The following is a 16,495-nucleotide window of genomic DNA, read 5'->3' as shown; positions in this document are numbered from 1 at the left end:
CTGGAGCACCTTGTAGTGCCAGAAAGTAAGGAAGTACTGGGGGGAAAAAAAAAACCCACCCACAATGATGGGAGCATGTCAAAGGTACACAGTAGCCAACTGGAAGACCTCTCAGCATCCAAAGCTGAAACAATCTGAGTACCAAAATAAAGTGGTATTGAATTATAAGCCAAAGTACAAAATAAATACTTATAAGTCCATACTGATAAAAATAAATGATAAAAACAAATGAGAGAGAAGAGACAAACCTCTGGTGCAGAAGAATTCCAAGTAACTTATGTAGATACTCTGCATAAGTCTCCACTCCTTAGGTGTGGGCTGTACATAGTGACTTCAGGGGAGAACTTTGACACACACTACCTCAGCCAGGCAATCAAGGTCAACATCAAAAGTCATAAACCATGGTGACAGTACATATTCTTGATATGATGTGATGAAAATGACACTTTCTCTCTGTGGTCTTCCTCCCAAAAGCATATAACCCCAGTCTAATCATGAGAAAAACATCAAATACCAATTGAGGAATATTCTACAAAATTGCTGACCAGTGCTCATCAAAACTGTCTAGGTCAGCAAAAACAATGAAAGTCTGAGAAATTGTCAGAGCTAAGAGAAGACATGACTACTAAATGTAACGTGGTATGCTGGATGAGAGTCTGTAACAAGGACATGAGGTAAAAACTATGGCAATCTGAATAAAATATAGACTTTGGTTAATGTATCAACACTGGTTCATTAAATGTAACAAATGTATCATAGTAATGTTAAGATGTTAATAACGGGGAAAATATGTGTGAAAAAAGTAATTTACAAATTGCTAATGAAGATTATCTACAAGTACATGAGAGATTATAAACTGCTTGAACATTCGAACTTAACAAAGAGTCAATTTTTTGATAAAGAAAAAAGGTGTTTTGTTTTTTTTTTTAAAGGGCAGGTACATCAACTTCGAAGCTCAGTACGTTGGTTCTACCTTTTTATTTATTTAGAAAAAAGTTTTTCTTTTTTTCTTAAAGAGAGAATAAAGCAAAGTACAGAAGGTTGAAGTCTAAATAGAAAAAGTCATTTTGTATCCAATAATTCTACAGTTTTTCAAAGGATACAGAAGAACTAACAACTCAATTTCAGTCTCAGATCTTCAATCATTGTCAATTCAGAGAGTTATTTAAGAAGCAATGAAGGAAAAGTGCCTTGAAATACCTTTTTTTTTTTTCCTCAAAATTTCAATAGTTTATTCACGGAATCAGGCATTTTCAAAACTTAAAAATGCTGGCTTCTGAAGGGCCACACAGATTCTAGTGAATCTGCTATAATTCATTATTATAACATTATTCTAGTAAATATTCAATATGTTAAAGAGCATACCTGATTCTAGTGAATTAACTACGGTTCTATAATGAGCAAATGACATTCAACAATTTGTCAGTACCAAATAAAACTGGGCATTAACACACACCAGTGTATGCCCTCCTTGGTGTGCCGGCAGGGACAGTGAACACAGCAAATTTAAAACTGTGTCTGTCAGAAACTGTAAGATCACAGAGATGTCTAGGCCCGTCCCTTCCTCTCCTCTAACTGAGGATGGGAGTCAAATCACAAAAAGAGAAGTTGTTCAAGAATCCCCAGAACAGCTTTAGTGCAGGTTCAACCCAGACATCACTACTACCACCAGTTACCAGATTAAAAACAACATCACTTTTGTCTATGTGAACTCTAGGCAGATCACTGACTTTTTTTGAAGGAAGGGAAGTGGTGGGAGAGGGCAGGGAGCTGGTGTGAGTCTCTAACAGCTCATTTCCTTTCCCTTTAATATCTTGACGAACTAGCTCCAGAAGAAAAGAAACATGTTATATTTTTGCGAAGCTCTGCCAGCATCCTTTTTTTATTAGGGTAATAAATGACTTATTTAAAGAACAGAAGTGGATAAGTGGACAGGAAACATCAGATTAAGAAGAAGTATTAACTTGATCCAACTTACAAGAGTTGTGCCGACGACGGAAACTTTTGGACTGACTCAAGGATTCCATGTGCCTATCCACATAGCTCTTTGAGCACTGCTGCTGGGGAGAGACGGCAACATCTTGGCTCTTCACATCTGTCCTCTTAGGGATGTTCTGAGGGGCACTGCTGGAAGAGGCTGGCTTCTTGACCAACTTGCCCGTGCCATTCTGATTGACACCTACTTGGCACCCAACACCAGAGGGGCCTAATTCTGTCTGATGAAGGTCTCCAAAATGTTGGTTTTCTCCAGGACCTGGTATCTCCAGAATTTTTAATTCCGTTATGTCACCTGCCCTGAAATATACAAAAGAGTCCAAGTCTCAAAACTATAATAGTGATAACAGAGATGAAACTGGGATCAATAGCAACCAGCTACACCTTTGCAGGGCTGCATTTCAATGAGTCATCAGAGGCAAAACCTAGAAAAGGTAGTAGAGCACTTAAAGACAAGGCTCAGCCACTGACATTCAACTGACACAGCACTGGCCTTTAAAGAGACCTATTGTTAAGGGGGAGTTGGGGAGGGGGAGGGATGGACTGGGAGTTTGGGGTTAGGAGATACAAACTATTACATATAGAATGGATGGACAAGGTCCTACTGTAAAGCACAGGGAACTATATTCAGTGTCCTGGGATAGACCATAATGGAAAAGAGTATAAAAAAGAATGTATACATATGTATAACTGAGTCACTCTGCTGTACAGCAGAAATTAGCACAACATTGTAAATCAACTATACTTCAGTAAAAAATAAAGAGACCTATTGTTAATCACAAAACTATCATTAACATCTTAGATTTCTAGACTGCTTAATAGTTTTTTTTCATTCATTCACTCACCTGCTCATTCGATAGGTGTACACAGAGTACTTACCACATGGTAAGTAAGCCCTGTACCAGGAGTGGGGTATATAGATATGAAAAGCATTACATGCCCACAAGGAACTCACAGTCTGGTCAGCAGAAAATTCAAGTAGGTAATCAAAAGTGTTAAATACTATGACAGAGGTGTGTACAGGGGACTAGAGCTCCCCAAAGCAAAATACATGTGAGTCTGGCAGAGATAGATGAAGCACTTAAGCTAAGTCTGGTCGGGGAAGGAACATAAGAGTTGGCCAAGCAGAGTATGGTAGGGAGAGGGGCATCTTAGGCCAAGGCTCAGAGATTGAGAAAATGTGGGCCATTTGAGGACCTGCAAATGTCACAGTGTTACTGAAGAGCAGAATGCTTATGGAGGGCCATTAGGAGCTAAGGCTGTGGAGGAAATTAGGGATCAGATCATAATCACACTGGATTTTCCTGGTGGCTGTAAGGAAGGTGGAGAAACTAGACACAGGGTCACCAGTTAGGAGATGAGGCAAGAAATAAGAGGGGAAGTGACAATGCAAAGAGAGAGGCGAGGACAGAACCAAACAACACTTGGAATCCACAGAATTTGGTAACTAACTGAACATGAAGATCAAGAGAAAGAATTTATTATGACTCCTAAGCTTCTAACTTGGGTGAAAGGTGTCGTTAGTCACTAATTAAGGGTACACCTTGGGAGGAAGAAATCTGCAGATAACATAATGAGCTCAGCTTTGAAAATCTTAAATTTAGGATATTCTGTGGGATATCCACCTGGAAATGACCAGTAGACAATTAAAGTGTATGGAACTCAGATAATGGGTCTAAATTAAAGATTTGGGATCTCACTAATGTGTAAGAAGGTACACATGAGACTGTCTAGAGAGAATACAGACTCAGAAAAGAGCCAAAGATAGAACTTTGACTAACCCCATCTTAAAAAGTGAGAAGAAAAGGAATCTGGGTGGGGGGGGGGGAAGGTGTATAAAGGAATGGAGGAATATATGGCAAGAAAACCCAAAGGGTGACAAAGAAACTAAAAGAAGAGGCCATTCCAACAGGGCACATTTGAATAAGATTAGAATTGAGACACTCTACTGAATTTGGCACTAGGCAAAAGCTACTTCGGCAAGATGGTAAAGTTGGAAAAAAGACAATGGTGGAGTAAGGAGGGCCTAGAGGGACTAGGCCACAAAGGGAATGAAAGCAGATTACAGTTGACCCTTGAACAACACAGTTTGAACTGTGCAGGTCCACTTATACATGGATTTTTTTTTTCCCCACTAAACACATTCTATAGTACCACATGATCCATGGTTGGTTGAATCTGCAGAGACAGAACCATGGATACTGAGGGTCAAATGTAAAGTTATACACAGACTGTCGATGGCGCAGGCAGTTGGCGCCCTAACCTCCTCATTGTTCAAGGGTCAACTGTATTTTGCTCTGAAAATAACTGTGAGTACAAAGAGAAGGGAAATGACAGGGCAATACCTAGTGGCAAATGCAAGGTGTGGGGCGGGGGGGCAGGGGGGAGTGTTTTTACTATGGCGGAGGCCTGGGAATGTTAGAAAGCGAAGAGAAGAGACAGTATAAAGGTTGCAAGTGAGGACACAAAAGAAAAGGAGTAGGGCCTCAAAGGAGATAGAAAAGGATAGCACGTAAAGCATACGCACGATAATGTTAGCCCTGAACACAAAGGATATTTCTTCCATGAAGACTTCAGAGGAGATAAGCAATAAGAATTGATACACCTACAGAAAAGGTTACATGTGGGTGTTGTTTAGGAAGTCAAGGAAGCTCTTGCCAGACAGTCTCTTTTTTTTTTTTAAAGATTTGTTGGTTATTTAAATGTTCTTCTTTTATTTTTTTATTTTTTAATTAATTAATTTATTTATTTATGGCTGTGTTGGGTCTTCGTCTCTGTGCGAGGGCTTTCTCCAGTTGCGGCAAGCGGGGGCCACTCTTCATCGCAGTGCGCGGGCCTCTCACCATCGCGGCCTCTCCTGTTGCGGAGCACAGGCTCCAGACGCGCAGGCTCAGTAATTGTGGCTCACGGGCCCAGTTGCTCCGTGGCATGTGGGATCTTCCCAGACCAGGGCTCGAACCCGTGTCCCCTGCATTGGCAGGCAGATTCTCAACCACTGCGCCACCAGGGAAGCCCCTCTTTTTTTTTTTTAAAATTAATTAATTTATTATTTATTTTTGGCTGCACTGGGTCTTTGTTGCGGTGCACGGGCTTCTCATCGCGGTGGCCTCTCCCGCCGTGGAGCACGGGCTCCAGGCACGCAGGCTTCAGTAGTTGTGGCTTGCAGGCCTAGCCGCGCCACGGCATGTGGGATCCTCCCGGACCAGGGCTCGAACCCGTGTCCCCTGCATTGGCAGGTGAGTTCCCAACCACTGCGCCACCAGGGAAGCCCCAGTCTCTTTTTTTAAAAAAAACAAAAAACAAAAAACAAAAGAAACGGAGGTTTCTGTCAAACTTGTGAAAAGAGGGATGTGGAGACATCTAAGGTTGAGATCTGTTAGCAAACACTAAGAAAAATACATTCCTGTAGCTAAGAACTTCAGCTACTGGCTACAGTGTGCCTCTGGAGATAAATCATAATATAAATCTACAAAGAGAGATAGTTACATGGTGGGGCGGGGGGGATCAATAAAGACCTTAGACATAAGAAAGCACAAATAATACAAAACTGAGAAAGGAAATCTGAAACCATAAAAGAAAACAGAAATATTATTCTGAATTTGATGCATTTAAATATAATATTGCATGTTTGACAGAGATAAGAAAAATGTTTCACAAACCCTGAATCATTAGCTGAAAGCTAATTACGACACAAAGTCTCTGCTGAAAGAGTAGAACTATAAGATCTAAGATTGCAAAATCTCACCCCTGATAAGACTCTACTCAAAAGTAGCCCTATGCAAGAGAATATTGGCAATGAGACCTAGGTCAAGCTCCACAGATCACCAGACTGGATTTGGAAGAATCAGGATACTCACCTGAAAGTGACTTCCGGCACAAGGCACTTCACTCCATTGTGGAAAGGCCGGGTGAGAGAAATGGTCTGGCTGACCTGATCCACTGCTGATACTCTTCCCTGATAGACACCCAAGCTATCTCCACAGTTGATGGACACAATACTGCCCAGCCAATCCGTAGCCATGTTTCAGATGTGAGACCACCGCGGAGAGAAGGAACAATGCAGTATACCTTGAGAAACAGATAAATCTTTAATAAAATTCACCAAACATTATATCAGGTCTGTACCAGGTGTTGCTCAATAATATATATTCTATCACATCCTTAATTGAGGTAATAAAGCATAAAAAATAAAGCTTTTTTTTTTTAGTAGGAGTAAGCATACTAATGAATAAGCAATACCATTATATATATAGATCTTATAACTGCTTTAAACCACATGTACTGGATAAATATTTACCTGGACATCAAATCACAAGAACTATCACCTGCTTATAACATTATATATTAATATATCTGCCACCAGAATGCTTTCAAAGAGAATAAATAAGAAACAATATATTAAATAATAATGTTGGTAGTCACAGTAGCTCATATCAGACTAACCCGCTTGCTGATGACAATGAAAAATAGCGGACAAAATTTTTTTTTTAAAAGCTGACTGAAGGTATTAGAGAACACTACACCAAACTACAGAATAACATTCTTTTCAAGTTCACCAACACATGCTGGGCCTTAGACTAGTATCAATTCATTTCAAAGGACTGAAATCAGACAGAGTATGCTCTTTGTCCATAACAGAATTAAATTTGAAGTTGATAATAAGATATTTCAAGTATCCCAAAATATCTGGAAATTAAGCAAGACATTTCTAAATAACCTATGGGTCAAAGAAGAAATCAAAAGGGCAGTTAGAAAATAGTTCAAATTCGGGACTTCCCTGGCAGTCCAGTGGTTAAGACTCCGCGCTTCCACTGCAGGGGGCGCGGGTTCGATCCCTGGTCGGGGAACTAAGATCCTGTACGCCATGCCACGTGGCCAAAAAACAGAAAACAGTTCAAACTCAATGAAAATGAAAATAGAACATATCAACATTTATGGGATGCACTTAAAATAGTGTTTGAAGGAAATTTATATATTTATCTATTTCTAATATAAATGCTTATATTAGAAAAGAAGAAAGGTTTAAAACCAATGATTGGGCTTCCCTGGTGGCACAGTGGTTAAGAATCCGCCTGCCAATGAAGGGGACACGGGTTTGAGCCCTGGTCTGGGAAGATCCCACATGCCGCAGAGCAACTGAGCCCATGCGCCACAACTACTGAGCCTGTGCTCTAGAGCCCATTAGCCACAACTACTGAAGCCCACACGCCTAGAGCCCATACTCTGCAACAAGAGAAGCCACCGCAGCGAGAAGCCTGTGCACCACAATGAAGAGTAGACCCCGCTCGTTGCAACTGAGAAAGCCCGCATGCAGCAACGAAGACCCAACACGGCCAAAAAAAAAGAAAAGAAACAAAAGGGTTGCAACAGAAATGTCAGATAAAAAATTAAGGCAAAAACACAGAAAGAGATTTAATTCGTGTCCATACAGGGTACAACTCACTAATAATATATATTACTATAATTCTCCACATAGGTAATTTTATTATATCAAAATATAATATAGACTATAAAACGAGTATATAAAATAGTCAAGAATAGGGACTTCCCTGGTGGTGCAGTGGTTAAGAATCCACCTGCCAATGCAGGGGACACGGGTTCAATCCCTGGGCCTGGAAGATCCCACATGACGCGGGGGAAGATCCCACAGCTGGCGGAGCAACTAAGCCCATGCACCACAACTACTGAGCCTGAGCTCTAGAGCCCGTGAGCCACAACTACTGAGCCCATGCACCACAACTACTGAAGGCTGTGAGCCCTAGAGCCCAGACACTGCAACTACTGAGCCCACGTGCCACAACTACTGAAGCCCATGCACTCTAGGGCCCACGTGCCGCAACTACTGAGCCCGCATGCTACAACTACTGAGCCCACGCACCTAGAGCCCATGCTCCGCAACAAGAAGCCACCACAATGAGAAGCTCACAGACTGCAACGAAGAGTAGCCCCCACTCACCACAACTAGAGAAAGCCCACGCACAGCAAAAACCCGATGCAGCCAAAAAATGTAAAAAAAAAAAAAAAAAATTCAAGAATAATTTTTTAAGTCAACAGAAGAGAATTAAGACAATCTTCTTTGATGACTCAAGCAGCAGAACATCAATATTTTTTAAAATAAAATAACATAGATACTTAGTTTAATAACTATATCAGGCTTCGTATCCTCCAGTGAAAGAATACAATTATACCTTGCTTTTGTTGTTAAAACAAACAAACAGTGATGGAATAAATGGATATCCATCAGTAGAAAATGAACACTGACCTAAATCTCATAATTTATATATACATTTACTCAAAATGGGTCATGGACTTAAATGTAAAATGTCAAACTATAAAACTTTTAGGAAAAGCGTAAGAGGAGCCTTCAGGATCTAGGGTGAGGCAAAAAGTTCTTAGACTTGATCCATTAAAAGAGAAACTGATCAGATGGACTTCTTGAAAATTAAAAACTTTTGCTCTGCAAGAGGATCCTTGTTAGGAGGATAAAAAAGACAAGTTACAGACTGGCAGAAAATATTTGCAAACTGCATTATCTGACAAGGACAAATGACTAGTATCTAGAATATATAAAGAACTCTCGGGACTTCCCTGGTGGTCCAGTAGCTAAGACTCCGTGTTCCCAATGCAGGGGGCCCGGGTTCGATCCCTAGTCAGGGAACTAGATCCTGCATGCCACAACTAAGAGTTCGCATGCCGCAACTAAAGATCCCGCATGCTGCAACTAAAGATCCCACATGCCACAACTAAAAATCCTGCATGCTGCAACTAAAGATTCCGCATGCTGCAACGAAGATCCCGTGTGCCACAAGTAAGACCTGGCACAGCCAAATAAATAAATATATTTTTTAAAATTTTTAAAAAAGGACTCTCAAAACTCAATGGTAAAAAAAAAAAACCAGACAATCCAATCCATAATGGGCAAAAGACACAAAAAGACATTTCAACAAAGAAGATATACGGATGGCAAATAAGTACATGAAAAGATATTCAACATCATTAACCATTAGGGAAATGCAAACTAAAACCACAATGAGATATCACTACATATCCACCAGAATGGCTAAAATGAAAAACAGTAACACCAAGTGCGAGCAAGGATGTGGAAAAACTGCTTTACTCATACACTCATACATTGCTGACAGGACTACTAAATGGAGCAGCCATTCTGGAAAACAATACGGCAATTTATAAAAAATCTAAACATGCAACTCCTACATGACCTAGCAAATGCACGACTGGTCATTTATCTCAGAGAAAGGAAGACATAAGTTCACATGAAAACCTGTACATGAATGTTCATATCAGGTTTACTCCTAATAGCCTCAAACTGGAACAGCCTAGATGACCTTCCATGTGTGAATGGTGAAACAAACTGTGGTATATTCATGCCAGGGAGAAAAAGTGAAAAAAGCCAACCCCAAAAGATTACATTCTGTATGACTCCATTTGTGTAATATTCTTGAAAGGACAAACTATAGAAATGGAGAAGAGATTAGTGGTTCCCAGGGGTGAGGGAAGTGTTGGGAGGCAGGAAGAAAACAGGGATGACTATAAATGAGCAACATGAGGGATCCTTGTAGTAATGGAAACATTCTATATTTGACCATATCAATGTCAATATCCTGGTAGTGATATTGTACTATAGTTTTGCAAGACATCACCAGTGGGGAAAACCAGGTAGGGTATATGGAATCTCTCTGTATTATTTCTTACAAGTGCATACGAATCTACAGTTATCTCAAATAAAAAGGTCAATTTTTTTAAAAATCAACGTCTTCTACCACATTAACAAAGTAAATGGGAAATCATGAATGGTAATGTCAATAAATGTAGAAAGATAATCTGACAAAATTCAACATCCATCCATGATATAAAAAAGGGGCAGTGGCATCTACAAAACAATTAAAGCTAACATCATACTAATGGTGAAACAATGAATTCTTTCCCCCGCAAGACTGGGACAAGGCAAGAATGTCCACTCTCACCACTTCTGCTTCTTATTCAACACTATATTTAGGTCCTAGCCAGTGCAATAAAAAAAGAAATAAAAAGCATAAATATTGGAAAGGAAGATGTAAAGTTATCTTTATTTGTAAACTGTATTATTGACAGTGCATGTAGAAAACCCTAAGGAATGTACCCCCCCCCAAAATCCTACTAGTATGACTTTAGCAAGATCACAGGATACATGCTCAATATAAAATAAACAACAGTATTTTATATAATAGCCACAAACAAATGAAAATGAAATTTTAAAATACTATTTATAATAGTATTAAAAAACAAAATACTTAGGAATAAATCTAATGAAAAATGTGTAGGACCTCTATGATAAAAACTGAAAGACTGCTGAGAAAAATTAAAAGAAGATCTAAATAAATGGAGAGATGTACCACATTCACAGACTGAAGAGCTTAAAGTTATCAATTCTCCCCAAATTGATCTGTGGATCAAATACAAATATTAACAAAAATCCCAGCTGGCCTTTTTGGAGAAACTGAAAAACTGGTCCTAAATCTATATGGAAATGCAAAATACTTAGAATAGCCAAAATAATCATATAAAAGAAAAACAGAGGTAGTTGTTTTACACTATCTTATTTCAAGTTTTACTATAAAGCTATAGAAAATCAGTGTGGTATTGGTGCAAGGATAGACAACTAGATCAACAGAACAGAGTCCAGAAATAGACCTACACACATATGGTCAACTGACTTCTGATCAAGGTACCAAGATAAATCAATGGAAAAATCAAAAAGTATTTTTCAATAAACGGTGCTAGAACAACTGGATATATATGAGAAAAAAATAACGTTCTAGTCCTATCCCACATAGATACCAAAAAATTAATTTGAAATAAACTATCTATACATAAAAGCTAAAACTAAAGCTACTGGGAAAACAAAAAAATAGAATATTTTAGTGACCTTAGGGCAGAGAAAGATTTCTTAGCCAAAACACAAATAAGTACTAATCATAAAAGAAAAAATCTGATGAATTAGATTACATCAAAATTTTAAAGTCTTGCTCATCAAAAGTCATCATTAAAGAATACAAATTGGAAGAGGTATAAAAAAGATGCAGGAGAACAGCTGGGAGGCAACTAGAGCAGCCCATTTAAGAGATGGTGGTAAGCTGGAATAGGCAGAAGCAATGAAGATGGAAAGAAGATGACAGATTCAAAACCTATATAGGTGATGGTTTAAATTTGGTGATGATTTAATATATAAGTAATAGAAGGGGGGGGAATCACCATTAAGAAAACAAAAGGTGAATGGAACACACATAATCCCACAGCCTTTATACACATACCATCACATTGTGTAACAACAGCAGCAGCTAGCATTTATTGCACACTTACTATGTCTCAGGAATGAGCTAAAACTTTAGGGGCATTCTTTCCTTCAATCATCATGACAACCCTATGAGGTAGCTACTTTACTATCCCATTTTACAGATGGGGAATTTACAACGGAGAGATTATAATGGATATTTTACATACTTGTAATCAGAGCATAAAGGCAGCTTCTTAGTACAATGGCATATTTTCCATGCTGTACATATTCCACTGCATTCACATATCACAGTTTTTTTCTCAATGGGCATTTAGATAATTCCATTTTTCACAATTATAGTTAGTGCAGCAATGATCAATTTCATTCAGTGCTTGTCTTAAATAATTTTCTCAGGATAGAGCCTCAGTCAGTCAAAAGGTAAAGCCACCTAGCTTTGCTTACAATACTCCAGAGCAGAAAACTCTTTTTTTTAACCAAATTATTTTCCATTTTTTCCCAAACCAAATCATTCTCTGGATGGGTTAAGACAGTCATAAATTTAAAACAAAGGTACTGTAATAAAATACTTAGGAAGGTATTCCATATAATCTAGCCCCATCTCAAAATCATTCTAATGAAGGCTACCTCCCAGGCAGCCAAGCATTTCAAGAAAACTCTCAAATTTATGATGGCAAAAAGATGTTTCTGCCCTCTTCTATTACAATCACCCCAAAACAAGAAAAGAAAAAAAGAAAAGGTAAGTCACAGTCAAGGAGAAAATATTCACAATAGATATATCTGATAAAGGACTTGTATCCAGAATATATAAGGAATGCTTACAAATCAGGAATAAAAAGGAAACACCACATTTTTTAAAAGCAGGCAGAAGAAGTTATATGAATAGCCAATAAACATATGAAAAGCTGTTCAATTATCATTAATTATCAGAGAAATGTAAATTAAAATACAATGAGGGACTTCCCTGGTCCAGTGGTTAAGATTCCATGTTCCCAATGCAGGGGGCCTGGGTTCGATCCCTGGTCAGGAAACTAGATCTCCCGCACGCCGCAACTAAAGATCCCGTAAGCCACAACTAAAGATCCCGCACGTGGCAATGAAGATCCCGCGTGCCACAACTAAGACCTGGTGCAGCCAAATAAATAAATATTAAAAAAAAAAACACGCACGAGACAACCCAAACGTCCATGCTGGACGAATGGATAAACAAAACACGCTATATACGTAAAATGGAATATCATTCAGTCTTAAAAAAGAAGGAAGTTCTGATATATGTTACAACACAGATAAACCTTGAAGACATTATACTAAGTGAAATAAGACACAAAAGGACAAATCATGTATGATTCCACTTATATGAAGAATCTAGAATAGTCAAACTCACAGAGACAGAAAGTAGAACAGTGTTTGCCAGGGGCTGGGGGAGCAGGAAACGGGGTGTTACTATTTAATGGGAACAGAGTTTCAGTTTGGTATGATGAAAAAGTTCTAGAGATAGATGATGGTGATGGTTGCATAACAATGTGAGTGCACTCAATGCCACTGAACTGTACACTTAAAAATGGTTAAAATGATAAATTTTATGTATACTTTACCACAATAAAAAAAAATATTAAATTGGGAAAAAACCAACAGAGGATACTACACCCACTAGTATGGATCAAAATTGAAAGCACCAAATGTGTATGACAATGTGAAGCAACTGGAACTCTCTTACACTGTTGATCGTGTAAAATGATACAAGCACTTTGGAAAAGAGTTTGGCAGTTTTTTACAATATTAAACACACACCTATGACCCAAAACTTCATTCCTAGGATTTACGCAGGAGAAATAAAAACATATATTCACAAAAAGACTTGTACACAAATGTACAAAGTACATTATCACAATATCTGAAAACTGGAAACAAGGAGAAGAGAGGAAACAAATTATGGTGTAATTATACAACAGAACACTACTGGACAATAAAAAGGAACAAACTACTTATGCTACAACGTAGATGATTCTCAAAAACTGAAAGAAGTCATACAGATACATTTATATGAGTCTATTTATAAGAATTTCTACAAGAGGCACTACTTTATAGTGAGAAAAATCAGAAGTGTTTGCCTATAGGGTGGAAAACTGACTAGAAAGAGGCACAGGGGCCTCTTTCTGTGCCTCTTGAAATGAAAATGTTCTATGTTTTTACTGATGCAGTAGTTACAAGGATGTACACATCTATCAAAACTCACTGAATTGGGCATTTAACGTCTGTGCATTTTTATTGTATGTAAACTATATCTCAATAAAAAAGGAGGAAAAGTATATGTAGCCAACATAACCACTATATAATGCCACAGAATATTTAGCCATTCCTCCAATAAGATTAACTTCCTAGAAAGGTTTTCCATAAAACATAAAGATGAAAACTCACACATTGGACAGTTCCTACAGAGATGTCTGTCAGGCATCTCATAAATGCCCAAAATAGAATTCTTGATTTCTTTAGCCCCACACTCAACATCCCCCAATTTGTTCCTTCCCAAGCTTTTCCCATCTCAATAAATGGCACCAATATCCACTACGCTGCTTAGGCAAAAAAAGACAAAAAAAAAGAGTCAGGAGTCATCCTTGATTCCTTTCTTGTCCTTCAACCCATACTTTCAATTCATCAACAAATCCTATTGTCACAACCTCAAAGATAGGTCTATTTCTCTCCATCTCCACTACCACCTTCCTAGTCCAAGTCACCATCATCTCATAATTGCAGGATACCTCTAACTAGTATCTCTGCTTCCACTTCTGCCCCTCCAATTCTTTCTCTACACCGCAGCCAGAGCAAATTTTAAAATGTAAATCACTTGTCATGATTCTGCTTAATAACTTCCTTTCCATGGACTGTAGGCCCTACATGATCTGATTTCTGCTAACCTCTACAGACAGCTTCATCTCTCACCACTCCCTTCCCTCTGTTCTCCAGACACACTAACTTGCTTACTCTTCCTCAAACATGTCAAGTTTGTTCCCTCCAAAACTTTGCACCAGGTATTCTCAGAACACTCTTGCCCCAGCTCTATGAATGGCTAGTTCTACCTTTTCTTTCTGTTATCTGCTAAAATGTCACCACCCCAAAGAGGCCTTCCTTGGCTATCCAATTTAATGCAGCTACTCCCCATCACTCTCCAACACTTTCTGTTATGATTTCAAAATGACTCACCATATGAATTATCTTATTTGTTTATGTTGCATGTGTTACCCCACTAGAATGTAAGCTCCACGAGGGCAAGGGACCTTGTCTGTTTTGTTCTGCCTAGAATGGAAGAGGAACTCAAAAAATATTAATCCAATCAATGAATGAATTAGATATAATAAATCTGACAGAAGTTAATCACTCAAAATCTAGAGTATCTAAATATTTATATCTAAATGCCTTGGCTCTCCTTGGAAATGGTTCTAAAAATACAATATCCCTAAGCATATTCTATGCAAAATCCTATGTAAGATATGAAATCTAACACTGCCCTACACACAGAAGGAAGTCAGCAAACAGCAGATGAGTATATAAACATAACATACAATACTCAGTATAAAATGAAACACTGGCTTAGTGTTTCCCATGAAAAATATAAAAGAAATAGAATAGCGTTTTAAACAGTTCTCAAATATTAATTTCAGAAATATACCTACATAAAACAGAGTCTAAAAAAGGAAAAATAGCTATATATATATATATTTAAAGGAGCAAAAAAGGCACTCCTGTGGTTAAAAAAAAAAAAAAAGTATGTCTCATTAGAAACACAAAATCCTAAAGACAAACTCAGGTAGTTCTCTAGTATTGAACTGAGCAAGTATCACAAAACTGTGCTGACAAAACAGAAAATAAAAGAAACAATGCATTAGCAGGCTCATCCATAAATTTTTTTTTACATTTTATTATAGAAAATTTCAAACATATCCAAACATAGACAGAGCAGCATAATGAACCCCATATACCCATCACTGAGTTGCAACAGTTATCAATATATCTCAAAGAATTTAAGAGATCAGGTGAACTTCCAATGCAACACAATTTCCACAACACTGATGATGGTAAAAGGCACATACATAATACACGTTTTATACTTATTTTCCCCTTCCTGATTGGCCTTTGTCTACTTAATGTCACAAAAGTATGAAATTCCTTTCCTATCATTTGTACTCCATCATAATCCTACTCTGCTTATTTTATTTTTGCCTTTTTCTTTTTTTTGGCCGCACCTCACAGCATGCCAGATCTTAGTTCCCCCACCAGGGATCAAACCCGTGCCCCCTGCAGTGGAAGTGCGGATTCTTAACCACTGGACCGCCAGGAAAGTCCCTGATACGTATTTTAGATAGATGCAGAATGAAGAGCTGTAATAAGAATTTTAGAAATACCAGAAATTAATCAGATGTGAAAAGACTTTTTACTTCTTCATTCAACATATATCTTTAAGACACTGATGTTATACATTCAAGTTTATATTATGTTAATAATAACTAGGGGCTTCCCTGGTGGTGCAGTGGTTAAGAATCCGCCTGCCAATGCAGGGGACACGGGTTCGAGCCCTGGTCCGGGAAGATCCCACATGCCGCGGAGCGGCTGGGCCCGTGTGCCACAATTACTGAGGCCCAGGCACCTAGAGCCCGTGCTCCGCAACAAGAGAAGCCACCACAATGAGAAGCTCATGCACCGCAACGAAGAGCAGCCCCTGCTCGCTGCAGCTAGAGAAAGGCCGACGCAGCAACGAAGACCCAAAGCAGCCAAAAATAAATAAATAAAATAAATTTATTTAAAAAAATAATAATAATAACTAAATAGAATTTTAATAGTTTTAAAGAAAATTCCTTTATTAATTGAAAAGAGTAAATCTAAAACAATTGGAGGGGCTTCCCTGGTGGCACAGTGGTTGGGAATCCGCCTGCCAACACAAGGGACACAGGTTTGAGCCCTGGTCTGGGAAGATCCCAGGTGCCACGGAGCTACTAGGCCCGTGCGCCACATCTACTGAGCCTGCGCTCTGGAGCCCATGAGCCACAACTACTGAGCCCGCACGCCTAGAGCCCATGCTCCGCAACGGGAGAGGCCACCGCAATGAGAGGTCCGCACACCGCAGCAAAGAGTGGCCCCCACTTGCCACAGCTAGAGAAGGCCCACATGCAGCAGTGAAGACCCAACACTGCCAAAAATTAATTGAATAAACAA

At 38.8% G+C, this 16,495-nt stretch overlaps 1 protein-coding gene across 2 annotated transcripts in view; it reads right to left on the bottom strand.

Moving 5' to 3' along the window:
- EDC3 (enhancer of mRNA decapping 3) overlaps positions 1–16,495 on the bottom strand; it is a 51,776-nt gene that overhangs the window by 29,338 nt on the left and 5,943 nt on the right. Inside the window, exons 2-3 of one of the 2 annotated variants that reach the window (XM_061181913.1) lie at positions 5,853–6,063; positions 1,979–2,295 (exon numbers count right to left, since the gene is read on the bottom strand). In XM_061181913.1, the coding sequence (XP_061037896.1) occupies positions 1,979–2,295; positions 5,853–6,016 (481 nt within the window). In that variant the 5' untranslated portion in view covers positions 6,017–6,063. The remainder of the gene's footprint in view (positions 1–1,978; positions 2,296–5,852; positions 6,064–16,495) is intronic. The other variant, XM_061181914.1, reaches the window with a different exon arrangement.

The sequence above is a fragment of the Eubalaena glacialis genome, chromosome 2 (genome assembly GCF_028564815.1).
Source record: "Eubalaena glacialis isolate mEubGla1 chromosome 2, mEubGla1.1.hap2.+ XY, whole genome shotgun sequence".
NCBI lineage: Eukaryota > Metazoa > Chordata > Mammalia > Artiodactyla > Balaenidae > Eubalaena > Eubalaena glacialis.
The sequence above is the reverse complement of the archived record's forward strand: the minus strand, read 5'-3'. Positions and strand labels throughout refer to the sequence as shown.